Source organism: Hyaena hyaena, unplaced genomic scaffold (genome assembly GCF_003009895.1).
Source record: "Hyaena hyaena isolate Hyena2069 unplaced genomic scaffold, ASM300989v1 scaffold_1013, whole genome shotgun sequence".
NCBI lineage: Eukaryota > Metazoa > Chordata > Mammalia > Carnivora > Hyaenidae > Hyaena > Hyaena hyaena.
The window spans coordinates 541,347-557,091 of NW_024081648.1; the positions used below are offsets into that span (position 1 = coordinate 541,347).

At 41.7% G+C, this 15,745-nt stretch overlaps 1 protein-coding gene across 3 annotated transcripts in view; it reads right to left on the reverse strand.

Moving 5' to 3' along the window:
• Nucleotides 1-15,745, reverse strand: part of OSBPL3 (oxysterol binding protein like 3) — a 93,871-nt gene that overhangs the window by 19,858 nt on the left and 58,268 nt on the right. For all 3 annotated transcript variants that reach the window (XR_005526335.1, XM_039221790.1, XM_039221791.1), the window contains 2 exons: nt 14,397-14,534; nt 2,329-2,392 (listed from right to left, as the gene is read on the reverse strand). Coding sequence is in view for 2 of the 3 variants with exons in the window: in XM_039221790.1 (XP_039077721.1) it covers nt 2,329-2,392; nt 14,397-14,534 (202 nt within the window). In the remaining variant the exon portion in view is untranslated. The remainder of the gene's footprint in view (nt 1-2,328; nt 2,393-14,396; nt 14,535-15,745) is intronic.

Below are 15,745 nucleotides of genomic sequence, written 5' to 3' on the forward strand. Positions count from 1 at the left end.
AAATAGTAATGTTGTATTGTGGGGTTTATAAAATACATAAATAAAATGTTATGTTCACAGTAGCACAAAGGTTACAGGTTAGGAGAGGGGAAATGGAAGGACACTTTTTTTTTTTAATTTTTTAATATTTTATTGATTTCTGAGAGAGAGAGAGAGAAAGAGAGAGAGGCAGTGTGAGCAAGGGAGAGTCAGAGAGAGAAGGAGATACAGAATCTGAAGCAGGCTCCAGGCTCTGAGTTGGCAGTCAGCACAGAGCCCGACGCGGGGCTTGAACCCACGAACCGTGAGATCATGACCTGAGCCGAAGTCGGACGCTTAACCGACTGAGCCACCTACGCGCCCCTGGAAGGACACTTCTGTAAGTTTCTTACACTGTATGTGAAGTGGCATAATATTACTTGAAGATAGACTATACTAAAGATACATAATATAAATCCTAAAGTAGCAACTAAAACAATGAAACAAAGAGGTAAAGCTACTAAGCCAATGAAAGAGATATGATGGAATCATAGAAAATACTCAGTCCCAAAGAAGGCAGAGAAAGAAAATGGGGGGAACAAGAACAGATATGACAAACAGAAAACATAATAAGAGAACACATTTAAACCCAACTTCATCAATAATCATAAAAAGTGTAAGTGGTTTACACAATCTGATTAAAAGGTAGAGAAATGTCAGAGTGGATTAAAAAGGAAGAGCGGTGCATGGGTGGCTCGGTCAGTTCAGCATCTGACTCCTGATTTGGGGTCAGGTCATGAGCTCACAGGTTTGTGAGATCAAGCCCCACATTGGGCTCTTTGCTGATAGCACAGAGACTGGTTGGGATTCTCTCTCTCCCTTTTTCTCTGCCCATCCCCTGCTCACTCTCTATCAGAATAAATAAATAAATTTTTTGAAAAAAGCAAGATTTGGGAGTTAGGAGCCTATGGGAGTAGGTGGGATAGCCCAGAAAAAGGCTGATGAGAAAGAAGAGATGGACGCTGAGAAGAATACTGTTGTGTACAGTAAGGGGCACACAGAAACTACTTGGGAGAAAATCCTTTCCACTGCATAATACATAACTTAATAATAATAATAATAATAATAATAATAATAATAATGTGCTTCTGGGGTCAATGACTCTTAGCAATTAGGAGGTTAGAGATTTTTTAAGAATTATTCCCAGACAGTTTCAGTGAAAGTTAGAGAAGTTTGTAATCAAGCTTCAATTCTAAACTTTAATGGCAAAGATTCAGAAAGGGAACTATGGTACTTTTAACCTAAAATGGTAATATTATCTCCAGAGAGAGGAACTGAGTGGCTGGAGACTGGGGTAGAGGAAGGGGATTTTCTTTTTTTTTTTTACAAAATATTCTTTTGTATCTTTTAACTTCTATGGATTTTTTATTAAAAATTTTTAATGTGCATTTTATTTTTGAGAGAGACAGAGCATAAGCAGGGGAGGGGCAGAGAGAGAGGGAGACACAGAATCTGAAGCAGGCTCCAGCTCTGAGCTGTCAGCACAGAGCCCGATGCAGGATTCAAACCCATGAACCGTGAGATCATGACCTGAGCCGAAGTCAGACGCTTACCCAACTGAGCCACCCAGGTGCCCCTATAAATTTTTTTTAAAAAGGCAATGTGGTAATTCAGATGTTATCACTGTTAACAGAGAAAAATGCTTTAAAAACTGATGTGTGCTCATTGTTTGAAAACACAGGATGCTCAATTTTTTCTTCTAAAGTACACTCTAACTTTTGAATAAATATATAACTTAACAAAATTAATTAAGCCACTTAGGAAATATTTGCAGTCTTATTTATTCTTCAGACCAACACACCCTCCTCCTAAGTCCAAAAATATAAACTGAATATAGGGATAACAACCCCCAAACCAAAAAAAAGTCAGAAATTCTAAAATGTGATGTTTAGAAATAAAATTACGATTTTCAAAAGAAAAATAAAAAACACACAAAATCCTGTTGTGTAGACTCTGATAAATGCCTGTAAATATTTAGTGTCTCTTGAAATACACAAGGCATGTCAAGCGGCTATGGAATTAGAGAAAAAGTTATAGGAATAAAATGGTGGTGGCTTAGACACAGATGGAGAAACCTTTTTTTCAGGGAACAACTAAATTATCCTCCTGATCCCTTAATTATGGAGTAGACAAATATCAGTAATTGTTCAGAGATGAGAGGCATGAACACCAAGTGGTGTAAATCCATCCGACAAAGCCCAAGTCCAGGGCCCACTTTTGATCTTAACAAGCACTTGTAGTAGTTCCTGAATAAAATAAATCTATAACATTACAAAAAAATGATGGAGGCCAAATATATTAGCACATTACCTTGCCAGAAAACAAAATTTCCAGACTCAGCATGACATGCAGAGATAGGTGGATGGTGGCTGACCTAATGGAAGTAAAAGCCAGAAAACAAAAAATTAATTAACTTTTGTGTCTCATAAAATGCATTCCTTCGCCCTTGCCTTGAGAGGTAACTGTGCACTAAGTGAATGAAAACTTTAGTTTTCCTTCAACAAGTCTGTCCTCAAGAGGGCGCTCCTGATACAGTCAGTCCTGACTTGCTCAAATTCCTTAGGCCTAAGAAGAATAAAGTGAATGGAAGCCTCTGGAAGCTCTGGGAAAAACAGCCAAAGAGGCAAATGTTGAGATTAAAGAAATATTTTGAAAGGTGTGAAGCAAAAGCAGGGTCAGGAAAGGGCACCTGTTCATAAACCGTATAATCTGACATTGGCTACCAATGTCAAAATCACTATAAGCTGTTGTGAAAGAACCTACCAATGTTTTAATTAAGATGTCAGATAATAGATTTTTTTAGAATGCTACTTCTGAGCAACACTAAAATGCTCTGGCTCAGATGTTGCTCCTTTGAAAGCTCTGTATCACAAAGCCGAACCTCTTTTCAAATCACCTAAAAGACTGAGTAATCCAAGATAATGTTTTAAAAGAATAATGTTTCTATAAAGAAGAGCCAGGGCACCTGGGTGGCTCAGTTGATTAAGCATCTGACATTGGCCCAGGTCATGAACTCGTGGTTTGTGAGTTCAAGCCCTGCGTTGAGCCCCATGTAGGGCTCTGTGCTGCCAACTCAGAGCCTGGAGCCTGCTTTGGATTCTCTGTCTCCCTCTCTGTCTCCCCATCCCTTGCTCATGCTCTGTCTCTGTCACTCAAAACATAAAGTAAAACATTGATTATTTTTTAAAAAAGAGCCAAATAATTATTGAACAAATGTTAGGCAACTGCTAAGATAAATATTTTATTCATTTTCTGTCAAGATAAAAATATCTTGAGTAAATACGTAATTTTGTTCTAGGAAAGAGAATCCCTTGGAATGGAGACTGTTGCCTATTGCCCTGCAAGTTTTGTCACTGGGGTCATTACTTCTGTTTATTCACTAATGAAGAAGCTAAAGAGAAAAGGGCTCCTGAGTTGGATTTCCTCGTTATCTTAGTAACTCCAGGCATGTGAGTGGTCTATGTACCGTTATTAGAATTCAGCACCAGTAAAACCAAAGTAATGCTGCCAGCAGCGTCTCAAAATTTCTGTGACTTAGCTGGTTCTTAGTGAAGTATCTTACACTTATAGCATCTAGCATAACACCTTCCTATCACACAGGAGGAGACCAAATCCAGAGAAACTAACATTTCCCAAACACACTGAGAGGGAAGAGAGGTGAAACCCAGCAGTTTTGATGTATACCAGTGGTTTTCAGTGAGGAGGTGACTCATCTTCAACCGCTTGCCTTGCTCTGGCCCCTCAGCTGTAATGAGGAATATGGTACAAAAAACCACTCATATGTGCCACTCTGCTGGGTGAGGAACCCAGGGATAGAGTCATGCCACATACACATTTAACTGATGGCATTTCAACTGTACCAGCATGACCTGATTTCAATAGTTCAGGTATCTTTCAGGTCTCAACGAACATAAATCCTAGATCTGATACGAAGTTGGAGATGCAAATTTGCTGTCCTTTGGCAAACCATCCTTTGAATGATTTTTGTTACCACAGACCTCTCCAAACAGACACAAGAAAAGATGTTCAACAATGCTCATCATCAGGGAAATACAAATCAAAACCACAATGAGATACCACCTCATATCAGTTAGAGTGGCTACAATTAATAACTCAGGAAACAACAGATGTTGGCAAGGATGTGGAGAAAGGGGAACCCTCTTGCACTGCTGGTGGGAATGCAAACTGGTGCAGCTGTTCTGGAAAAGAGTGTGGAGGTTCCTCAAAAAATTAAAAACAGAACTCCCTTATGACCCAGCAATAGCACTACTAGGAAATTTATCCAAAGGATACATAAATGTTGGTTTGAAGGAACACAAGCACCCGATGTTTATAGGAGCATTCCCAACAATACCCCAATTATAGAAAGAGCCCAGATGTCCACCAATTGATGAATGGATAAAGAAGATGTGGTACACAAATATAATGGAATATTACTCGGTGGTGAAAAAGAATAAAATCCTGCCATTTGCAATAATGTGGATGGAACTGGAGGGTATTATGTTAAGTGAAATGTCAGTCAGAGAAAGTTATCACATGATTTCACTCATGTGTGGAATTTGAGAGACTTAGATGACCATAGGGGAAGGGAAGGAAAAATAAGATAAAAACAGAGGTGGAGGCAAACCATAAGAGACTCTTAAATACAGAGAACAAACTGAGAGTTGATGGAGATGGGGGTGTGGGGGTGGGTTAAATGGGTAATGAGTACTAAGGAGGATACTTGTTGGGATGAGCACTGGGTTTTACACGTAAGTAATGAATAAAGAAAAAGATGTAGCCCCTCTCTGTGTCTACAGGATTTTTCAGGGCAATCTACTTCCAGCATAATTTAGAAGCCTAACTCCTAAAATGCAACTCTGTTGGCCTTCATTGTCTTCTTTTTTATTTTTTAGTATTGTTATTATTTTTAATGTTTATTTACCTTTGAAAGACAGAAAGAGAGAGAGAGAGAAAGAGAGAGAGAGAGAGAACAAACAAGCAGGGGAGGGGCAGAGAAAGAGACACACACAGAATCCGAAGCAGGCCCCAGGCTTTGAGCTGTCAGCACAGAGCCCAACGCAGGGCTTGAACCCACAAGCCATGAGATCACGACCTGAGCTGAAGTTGGGTGCTTAACTGACTGGGCCATCCAGGTGCCCCACTGTCTTCTTTTTAAATTCAACTCCTTTGGAGATACTTTATATGACAAAATGCTGCATCCCTGTCTCCCTTTTCTCCCCACTGCCTCCCCCTACCCTACCCCCAGCTATCAATGAAAACAGTGGAGCTAATTTTTAAACCTTGGGATCATATAAAACTAAATGAGTCAACAGAACATCCATACCCTACCTCCCTTCCCTTCCTCCTGCAGCAGGCGAGGAGCTATGGAATGTTCCCCTTCCCCAATAGTGTAGGCATATTTTAAAGTAGATCATATTCATTCCTGCAGAAACAATGTAGTAAAATGTAGGGTTCATAGTCTTGATCAAGAATTTAGCATTTTAGGGGCGCCTGGGTGTCTTAGTCGGTTAAGCGTCCGACTTTCGCTTAGGTCATGATCTTGCGGTTCGTGGGTTCGAGCCCCGCGTCAGGCTCTGTGCTGACTGCCAGCTCAGAGCCTGGANGCCCCGCGTCAGGCTCTGTGCTGACTGCCAGCTCAGAGCCTGGAGCCTGTTTCAGTCTGTGACTCCCTCTCTCTCTGACCCTCCCCTGCTCACGCTGTCCCTCTCTCTCTCCTAGAAATAAATAAAACATTAAAAAAAAAAAAAAAAAGGATTTAGCATTTTATAGGTGGGGCCAAATGTAAACATTAAAGCAAAATACAGTATATACAAACTATAAACCTCCTCTGTGATCATTTTAAATCCCATAAAACAGGAATAAATATATTGCCCATATGAATAATAAAAGAAGCCCTATCAGTCCATAAAGCGTACAGATGTCCCATAAAAATGCAACTTCAACCTTTTAAAACTGTCGTGTCAGATCTTAGCAAAATGCCTCTACATGGGTTCAAAGGATGTATTCTGAACGAATAAATCTCAACATTCACAATATCAATGATTTTGCTTATTTTTTTCTGGCTTAAAAAGGGCTTTGGGAGTGATTTATTTGGTGCACATTGCTTTTAAGAAGGTTATAATGCTTCCCAGGAAAATGAAATTGGTGTCTTGTTTGATATATTCCCTCACAACAGGTATTTATTAATGAAACATTTCTGGAACATCTGCCATGTGCTGTGTTAAGTGTCAGGGAACAAAGGAGCACTTTTGGGGTTCCATAGATACAGGTCCTAACCAGGCAATACCATCCACTGGCAGAATGGCCTTGAGCAAGTTTTTAAACATCCTGGGCCTGAGTTAGTTCATCTGTAAAATAGGGCTAATGCCAGTGACTCTGCAAACAAAAAGATGACACAAGTAAAATGTCAGGATGATACACTGGTATGAAGGGGCCAACACTAAATTTTAGCCATTTTTCATGAGTAGTATTTCTACTTAGTTATCGTGGTAACCTTGTGTCTTCATTTGCCTTATTTTATAAATTAGGAAACAAAGGACCTGTCTAATGCAACACAGTTAATAAGTGACAAGGGCTGGTGCTTTAAACCAAGGTCCTCTGATTTCAAATCCAATGCTCTTTGCTTGATGTCCTAGCTGCCTCGCTATGGCTGTTCTCAAGGCTGGGCTCTGGTCCCATCCCAAAGCCTCTGCACCCCATTAAGATCTCATCTTGAGGATATTTAGACAAAGAATCTTTTGAGTCTGACCTATTCTATCTGAGTCTCATTTATTCCTTTGTAAAATGAGGTCTGGGGGTCCTTCTGACTTCAAAATGCTCTAAACCTAACATCTATTCCCAAAGTCATCTTCAAGTCCTAGCATCAGTGAATGTCAGCCAATTGAAAAAAAAGATTATATCAAGGCTTTGACTAACTCAAAGGGCCCATCAAAAGGGGGTAATTCAAGGTTCATAATTTAATCTTTGTTGATGGCACTCTTTCTAAAATCTACTGGAGTAGAGAATGATGGGCACAATATAACCTTTCTCAGTGTGGGATTTGGGTGAGTTTCTATTCCTGTTATAGCTTAACCCAGATGTAACCCAGAAAGGCATTTAATTTTGAGTTTGAGTCTGAACTGACACAGCCCTGAAGCAGACCCTGTCTTGTCTTCCAGGCTACTGGATAAATCCAATTTAAATGGGTTTTTAGCATCCCTCTCCACCTCTTTCTCTCCACTCCAGCCAAATAAGACCAATTTCTAATTGGTAAATATTCCCAAACATTCAGGAAATTAGTATATATGGTTTATTGTGCAGGTATTTATATGCATCTTTCTTTCCACAAGCCCAAAGCCAGTGAGTTTCCCTTACTGGTTGAAAAGTCTTACAGTTTATCTGTAGATCTCAAGACTTAACCTAATCAATAATCATTTTTGATTATGGCCTAATCATTTTTGATTTATGCTTTGAATGTACTTTATAGAAGAGGCAAGTGGTATGGGGAGAAGCAGATGCGGAAAGAATATATTTCAATATTTGTATATTTTTGTAAGTATATCTTTTTTAGATTTAGAAAAATATCCCTTAGGCCCATCACTTCTGCAGTTGTCCAGACCTGATTTTTTAGTCTTCCTAGTTCTGGACTCACCTCCTATCCTGAAGGGCAGCTTGTGGACAAGAGGACAAGTGCCAGGTAAGAAATCATGCAGAGAGGGGACCCAGGGGCCATTCTTCCCACAGCATTCATCATTTACTAATCAGAGAAAGAGAGAAAGAGAGAGAGAGAGAAAGAAAGAAAGAAAGAGAAAGAAAGAAAGAAAGAAAGAAAGAAAGAAAGAAAGAAAAGAGAGAGAGAGAGAAAGAAAGAAAGAAAGAAAGAAAGAAAGAAAGAAAGAAAGAAAAGAGAGAGAGAGAGAAAGAAAGAAAGAAAGAAAGAAAAAAAGAAAAGAGAAAGAGAGAAAGAAAGAAAGAAAGAAAAGAGAGAGAGAAAGAAAGAAAGAAAAAAGAAAAAAAGAAAAGAGAGAGAGAGAAAGAAAGAAAGAAAGAAAGAAAGACAGAAAGAAAGAAAGAAAGAGAGAGAGAGAGGAAGGAAGGAAGGAAGGAAGGAAGGAAGGAAGGAAGGAAGGAAGGGAGGAAAGAAAAAAGAAAAAGCATATGATGTGTCAGGCACTGCCCTAGTCACTGGGAATACAATGAGAAATAAAAGAAATAAAAATCTTCATGATTGCAAGGTAGATAATAAAGAAATAAGTACATAAATTGTCAGTAGGGCCATGTGTTAAGAAGAAAGCAAGATGTGAGAATGGGAGAGGGTAAATGCTATTCCAGACATGGTGGTAGAGGTAGGACTGTACAGTGGGAGTATCTGGGGCTAAGAGAGAAGTATGGAAGTTAACCACATGGAAAGTTGGGATAAGGGCATCCCAGACGGAGGACACAGGCACTGCTCAGGGCAGGCAAACTCCCCGTATGTTTTAAGAGAGGCAAAAGCCCGGTGTGCCTGAAGCTGAATGAGCAGAGATGGGACAGGCATGCTCTCTGGGGCTAGCATCTTGGAGGGAGGGGGGTGGCTTTGTGGGGCCATGGCCAGGAGTTTGGATTTTATTCCAAGTGACAAGGGAAATCATTGGAGGTTTTAAGCAGGTGTTACCTGCGTTTTGAAGCAATCGCTCTGGCTGTTGGGTGAGGAACTGGCTATGGAAACAAGAGACCAGTGAATGAGTCTACTTACTGCAACAATCCTAGTCATTGTTAACCTTGGCTTGGGCTTGCAGGCCAGCCCCATTGGGGGAGGTGGTGAAAATGGCTGGCTTTGGAAGGATGGCTTCTGAAGGAAGAAGACCCCAGGATTTGCTGATAAATAGCATATGGATTCTAAGAAAGAGCTATTAAGGATGATGCCCAAGGATGCTGGCCTGATCTTTGGGAGAATGCAGTTGCCAGTTACTTTCTCTTCCCTCATGTTCAGAGTTAATCGCTTGGTTTGACAAACACATGGCTTCTTGCCAAAAAGAGAAACAAAAACACATGAAGTGAGGACTTGCACCAGAAGTGAAAAGCGCTGGTTTACTTGCCTTATATTCCATTTATTGCCAGTTTTATTTGAAGAGCCTGAATTTCCCTTCTGATAACGTCTTTAAATAAGATGCCACTTTAATCAGTAGTAACTGACTCTGCCTACTAGCAGATAAGAGAACCATTCAGAGGTGATGGGAGGGAGAGAAGTGATAGGAATGGTATTTATAGGTCTGTCCAAGAATGTATGTTCTCTTGATGAGTAACCGAAAAGCTAGAAGGGCTGAGGCTGGAGAGCAAAAGGAAAAAGACTTCATTTGAATCTCTTACATTTTAGTAACTTTCAGTAACTCCATTTGGCTTTTCTGTCATGAACTCTCAACAGTGCATGGCTGGGAGAGGAGGGTCTGGGGAGGGGTGGGGGGGATATATGGTAAAAATGACTCAAACAGTGATCAATCAGGAATAGCCACTTTTAGGTAATAGCTTAACTGCGTAGTCTTTAGATTCCAAACCTTTCCCAAAGTTACAAAAAGAGAAGCAAAGCTAACTGAAACAAGTTCTCTGACCTGTCCCATCCCTGATGAAGCCCCGAGCCAGCTCGCTAGCTCTCTGCCAGGCAGGAGGGGAACCGAGTAAGGAAGAACCTGCCAGCAGGATGCTTAGTCCCAGAGGAGAAAAAGGGGGAATTCAGAAGGGACTTCCTTTTTCTGAAGTCCTTTCTGAATTCCCCTTTTTGTAAGCTTATTTAGACAACCATGGCTGAATCACATTTCTTGGCACAAAGCAAACTCCTCCCCAGAGAAGGTGGAACCGCCAGAGGTTAGAACACAGGACAGGATTGTTTATGATTTACTCCTGAATGTTGCTCATTCACAAAGGCCACTCCCCTGACCACAATGGGAGCTGGGAACAAAGTCCTACATGGATTTGGAGGATGAAAGGTGTCAGTGACAATGGCAGGCCAAGTCCCAGTGTCTGATCAGCGCACATAATGCTCTATTTCCACTGGCGGCCAGTGGCCCAGGCAGCTCTGAGTAACTACTTAGAGGAGACCCCAAGAAAGGTGAGGGAGCGAGGCCACTGGAATGGAAACATTCCACCATTTCTGGTGTGGGGCACCGGAAGGTCCTAGTGTTCCAGGCCTCGGTTTTCTCGCCTAGAACTGATCCTCACCTCACCTGCCACACAGTGGATCTTTTGAAGATCAAATAAGACCCTGTACAAGTTTGAAGAGCATAAAGCACTCCACAAACCTAGCAGTTCATCGTTGTGAGGAAAGGGTGAACAACAAATGCTTTCTCTGGTTTCTGACCCCATGAGTCATTTTCATATTGCTTTTTGGGGTTGTTTAGGTGAGAAACAATGTAAAGGAGCAAACTGTGATGTAGCCAAACTCTGTGAAGTAGCAATGACTTCAATTTCTTTGGCCAATGACTGCTTCGAACATCCACATCCCCAACCAAACCGCAAAGCAGCAACATCCAACGGCTTAAAGGAAAGGACAGTTACTGCTTTTCAAATCTAGAAAACTCAGTGCAAGAGCCGAGTTACCCCTTGTTTCCTTCCAGGTCCTTGTCCTTTCACTTGGATACATGATTTCTATCAATGATCTTGTTAGAATAAACTTCCACCCTAAAATACTCATGTGGAAGTCCTACCCAGTTTACTACATTTGGCATTCAGTAAACTCTACTCACTGTGGAGAGGTACAATGAAGCAAAGCAGGCCTCGAACTCTGAGAGCTGAAGTATTATCACCCCAAACTCAGAAAGCTGAGTATTATCACGTGTATATAACGCATGATGGCAGAGTCATGCTGTCTCCATAAAGGGAGACTATCTCCTGGGCCGGAAGCAAAAAGGGCCATCCTGGCAGGTACAAGCATGAAACACAATACACACCCTGGCACACTCTTTAGATGTGTCAAATTAGGTTTTCTTGCACAGTGGGTTGGCTGGTCATGATAAACAAGGGTGAGAGGGGGGTGCAGAAGGCTGAACTGAAGAGCCTCCTGGTGGCTGGGAAAAGGAGATCCCTGGACAGAACCCTTTCCACACCTGGGGCAACGGGCAGTGGAGCACATTCCATTCCACAGCCGCCTCTCCTCCTTATTGTACGCTTACCTGGTGATTAAATTCTGGGTTCCCAAGTTATCTGTTTATGGCAAAAGTATGCCGGTCATGTGACCAAGGCCTTCGGGTCCCCATAAGAGGTCTATTTTTTTTTTTTAATGTTTATTTATTTTTGAGAGAGAGACAGAATATGAGCAGAGGAAGGGCAGAGAGAGGGGGAGACACAGAATCCAAAGCAGGCTCCAGGCTCTGAGCTGTCAGCACAGAGCTTGATGCGGGGCTTGAACTCATGAACTGTGAGCTCATGACCTGAGCTGAAGTCGGATGCTTAACCGACTGAGCCACCCAGGTGCCCCAAGAGGTCTATTTTTTATAGCAAATGCATAGAATAGCATTCCTGTTTATGTACCAGTTTTTTTTTAAATATTTTTAATTATTTCTGAGAGAGAGTGTGAACAGGGGAGGATTAGAGAGAGAGGGAGACACAGAATCTGAAACAGGCTCCAGGCTCTGAGCCAGCTGACAGCAGAGAGCCCGACACGGGGCTCGAACCCACGAACCGTGAGATCATGACCTAAGCCGAAGTCGGAGGCTTAACCAACTGAGCCACCCAGGTGCCCCTATGTATCAGTTTCTTAAAGGATCAGCTAGGGTGAGTCTGTGCCTGAGAGACTTATCCACTGCTGGGTGTAGTAGAAGAACCGACTATCAGAGGCCACAGGCTAAATTCCAGACAGGTGAAGTAGCTCCATATGAGCAGGATCGCTGGGACTACCATAGTGACATCAGCTGTGTCACTGATGGCTGCCTCATGGCAGGCTTTCTGTCAGCCTCACCAGTGACAGTATGCCCCCTTCAAACCACTTGAATTAGTGGACTAGATACAGTATATCTTACTTACTATTCTTAACACTCCATATTAAAAAGCATTTTAAAAGTTGCCTCTAAAGATACCATATGTTTTCACTTGTAAGTGGAACAGGAGAAACTTAACAGAGGACCATGGGGGAGGAGAAGGGGAAAAAATAGTTGGGGAGAAGGAGGGAGGCAAACCATGAGAGACTCTTGAATACTGAGAACAAACTGAAGGCTGATGGGGTGGGGGGGAAGGGGGGTGATGGGCATGGGGGAGAGCACTTGTTGGGATGAGCACTGGGTGTTATATGGAAACCAACTTGACAATAAACTACGAAAGAAAAAAGAATAAAAATAAAAATAAAAAAAAGTTGCCTCTAAATATGAGAGCAATAACCATGTGCTGAACATTTGTCTTCGGTGCAAGTATTTTATATCTCAATGTATTATTTCACTAGAGCCTTACTGCCACCTATGAGCTAAGCATTGTCATTCCTACTTTATAAGGATGCTACTAAGGCTCAGAAAATTTAAGTAGCTTGTACAAGGTCACACACAGAGTATGGGGTGGGGTTAGGGTTGGAAAGAGGGTCTACATTACAATTACACCCAGATCACCCTTTACTACTAACAGTGACCAGATCTCTTTCTTGCTTATTTCCTTGGGATCCATTTCACGGAACCAAAGACTGAGTTATGTAATGCTCTTTCTGTCTTTGTGCCCACGTGCCCAGGAGCTCTGCTTTCTCTCTCCATGGCCCCACTGAAGGTACACAAGGAGATCCTGAATTTGGCCTTGTTCCATCAGGGGCTCACAGGATTGAAGCTCAGCTTTACACCAGCTCACGTTACTACTCTTCCTTATACCATTCATCCTGTCCTGATTGTCTGCTGTAGTCTGGGCTATTTTGGGCCTTTATTTTTTCACATGAGTGCATATAATGCCATGGTAACCAAATTATATTTTCATTTATTCTCATTCCATTTTAGCATTAGTATTTAAATAAACCAGTTGAATCTGAATCTAATTATCTTATGCTTTTAACTACTGATTTAACCCCCCACACCCCCCAATATCAGTGTTTAATTTCTTGTTTTAGCTTCTAACTGGAAATGTACTAAAAATGTGCTTCGGGATTATTATATATTCATTTTCCTTTGGGTTTCAGAGGACACTGGTTGTAATTTATAGTTCAGACAAGCAACAGACTCATTAAGTCTCTCAGCTACCCAGCTTTCTGTTCCTACCCTCCAAAAGCAAATCCAGTGATAAAGGAGGCAGCAAGACAACAGGAGGGAAAACAATACTCTAGCAACCCACCCATTTTTCCTTGGTTTTCGAAGAAGTGGGAGGAGAAAAATGTATCAAAGCAATTGTGTTTCATGTTCCTGGGTTGACATTTAGGGATGTACAGAGGGTGGACGTATCCAGTCTGTCATAAGCAGGGGTGTGAGGATTATTTTTTATTTTCCGTATCAGCACATCCTAGTTTAGCTAAATAATTCTTTATTGACAGGTCCTTGGGATGTTGCCAATATTCTGCTGTTGCAAACTATGCTGTCATAATAATGACAGCAGACACTCATATAATGCTTTATACTCCACATATCAGATGCCATACCCAGTGCATTGTAGAGAGTATCTCTTTTAACTGTCACAAAGCCATCTGAGGTCTCTGCCACTGTCACTATTTCCACTTTAAGGAGGAAACTGAAGCTAAGTAACTTGAGCTGGGTTGTAAACCTGGTGAGAGGTAGAGTTGAGATTTGAACCTTGGCCATCTCCAGAGACCCTGCTCTTCGTTCCTAAATATTATTACCTGCTAATACTTAGGTGGAACGTCTCGTGGGAACCTCAAGGAACTCAGGCTACATAAGTATAAAGTATGTCCATCCAGTAGAGGAAGACAGACATGGCCCCCAGCCCACTGCAGTCTCCCCACACCTGGAACAAGGTGGGATATGTGTTATACGCTCGGGAAAGGTTCAGTGATTAAATAAATACATGAATGAATGCTTCCTCTTAAATGAGATTAAGAATAATGCCGTCATTTGATGCTATCCATCTGATGGGAGCATGCATCCTCTAGAAGGACATGTCAACGAGTGAGGGTGCATCTTACTTTAAAACCTTAAATCACAGTTTGAAAAATTGTCTCGCTATGATTTAATACAAAGGGCGCTGTTGATGCATATGGTCAAAGGCATGCTCGGCATTGCTAGTACCTTCATGTGCCTGGGGGAGGCTAGGTTTCAGGTGAAGGGAAATCGCTCCTTCTCTTTATGTGTAAAAGCTCTGTAATTATCTAAGCTGCTTTAAAGCTAGTGAAAGGTGGACAATAAATATTTCAAAAGCGCACGTAATAGAAGGCGTGAGTGACTCCTCCAGTACCAGTGACCAGTGGACAAAAAAGGCGTACATAAGAGACAGAAAGGGCACATATCCACCTGCTCTGAGAAAAACTGGAAGCCTCTGTCCTCACGGATACACTCATAGGTTTCTCCAAGAACAGGATTGAAGGGCTTGCTCCCGGCTCGGAAATAGCTAGATGCATACGCTGATACAGCAAAGGCTGCCACGTACACCTGAGGGGAAGGAGGGAAGAACTTTATTATTTCTCAGTTGCCAAGAAATTGTTTTACAAAAACACACACAAAACAAAGCCTTTATTTCTCTCTTTATGGTTTGTTTTGGAAAGCCACCGATTTGTCTCTGGTTTAGGGACCACGAAACCAAATTTGGCTTAAAGTTGCAGGTATAATTTTTTTACTGTTTTTTTTTTTTTTATTCTTGAGAGAGAGACGGAGTGTGAGTGGGGAGGGGCAGAGAGGGAGGGAGATAGAATCTGAAGCAGGCTCCAGGCTCTGAGCTGTCAGTGCTGGGCCTGACGCAGGGCTCAAACTCATGGACGGTGAGATGATGACCTGAGCCAAAGTCGGATGCCCAACTGACTGAGCCACCCAGGCTCTCCTTAAAGTTGCAGGTTTAAATAATGTCCACCTTGGCCCAGAGACCAGTGAACCAAATATTTTCAAACTGTCCATCTATTCTGATGCCTAAAAAGAAGCTTTCAAGAGGATATTTATCAAGTGAACTACCCTGTCTTTGAGCTGTTAAGCTAAGTCCAGTACCTCTAAACCCAATGATATCTGAGAATCCTAATTTTCAGGAAGGAGAAAGAAGAAGAGCATTAAAAAAGCCAAACTTGAGGTGTCTGGGTGGCTCAGTCAGTTAAGCGTCTGACTTTAGCTCAGGTCATGAAACCCTGGTTCCTGAGTTCAAGCCCCGCATCAGGCTCAGAGCCTGGAGCCTGCTTCAGATTCTGTATCCTCCTCTCTCTGCCCCCTGCCCTGCTCAAACTCTGTCTGTCTGTCTTTCTCTCTCTCCCTCTCTCTCAAAAAAAGATAAACATTAAAAGAAATTTTTTTTTAAAAGCCAAACTTCCCAAAATTCAGAAACAAGCAACCATTCCTATTTTCATACTGTAGAAACCTACAAACTCACTTTGACAGAAGAAAATCTGTGATAGTAATTTCCTGTCTAAGTAACAAGCCCAGGACAGGGCACCATGCATTTAAAAGAGTCATGCTTTCTGGGAGGAAAAATGAAAAATCAAAAGGAAAAGGAAGGAAAATACTATAGGTAAACATGAAATTAGCACTCACTGTGAGGCTGTCAGCATTAAGTTCTCCTTTTGGGGCACCAAAGAGACGCATTATTTTTTTTGCCTTTTTTGGCAGGGGGTGGAGTGCAGAACATTGAACCTAGTAAGAACCCCAATGTTTCCCCTTCCCAG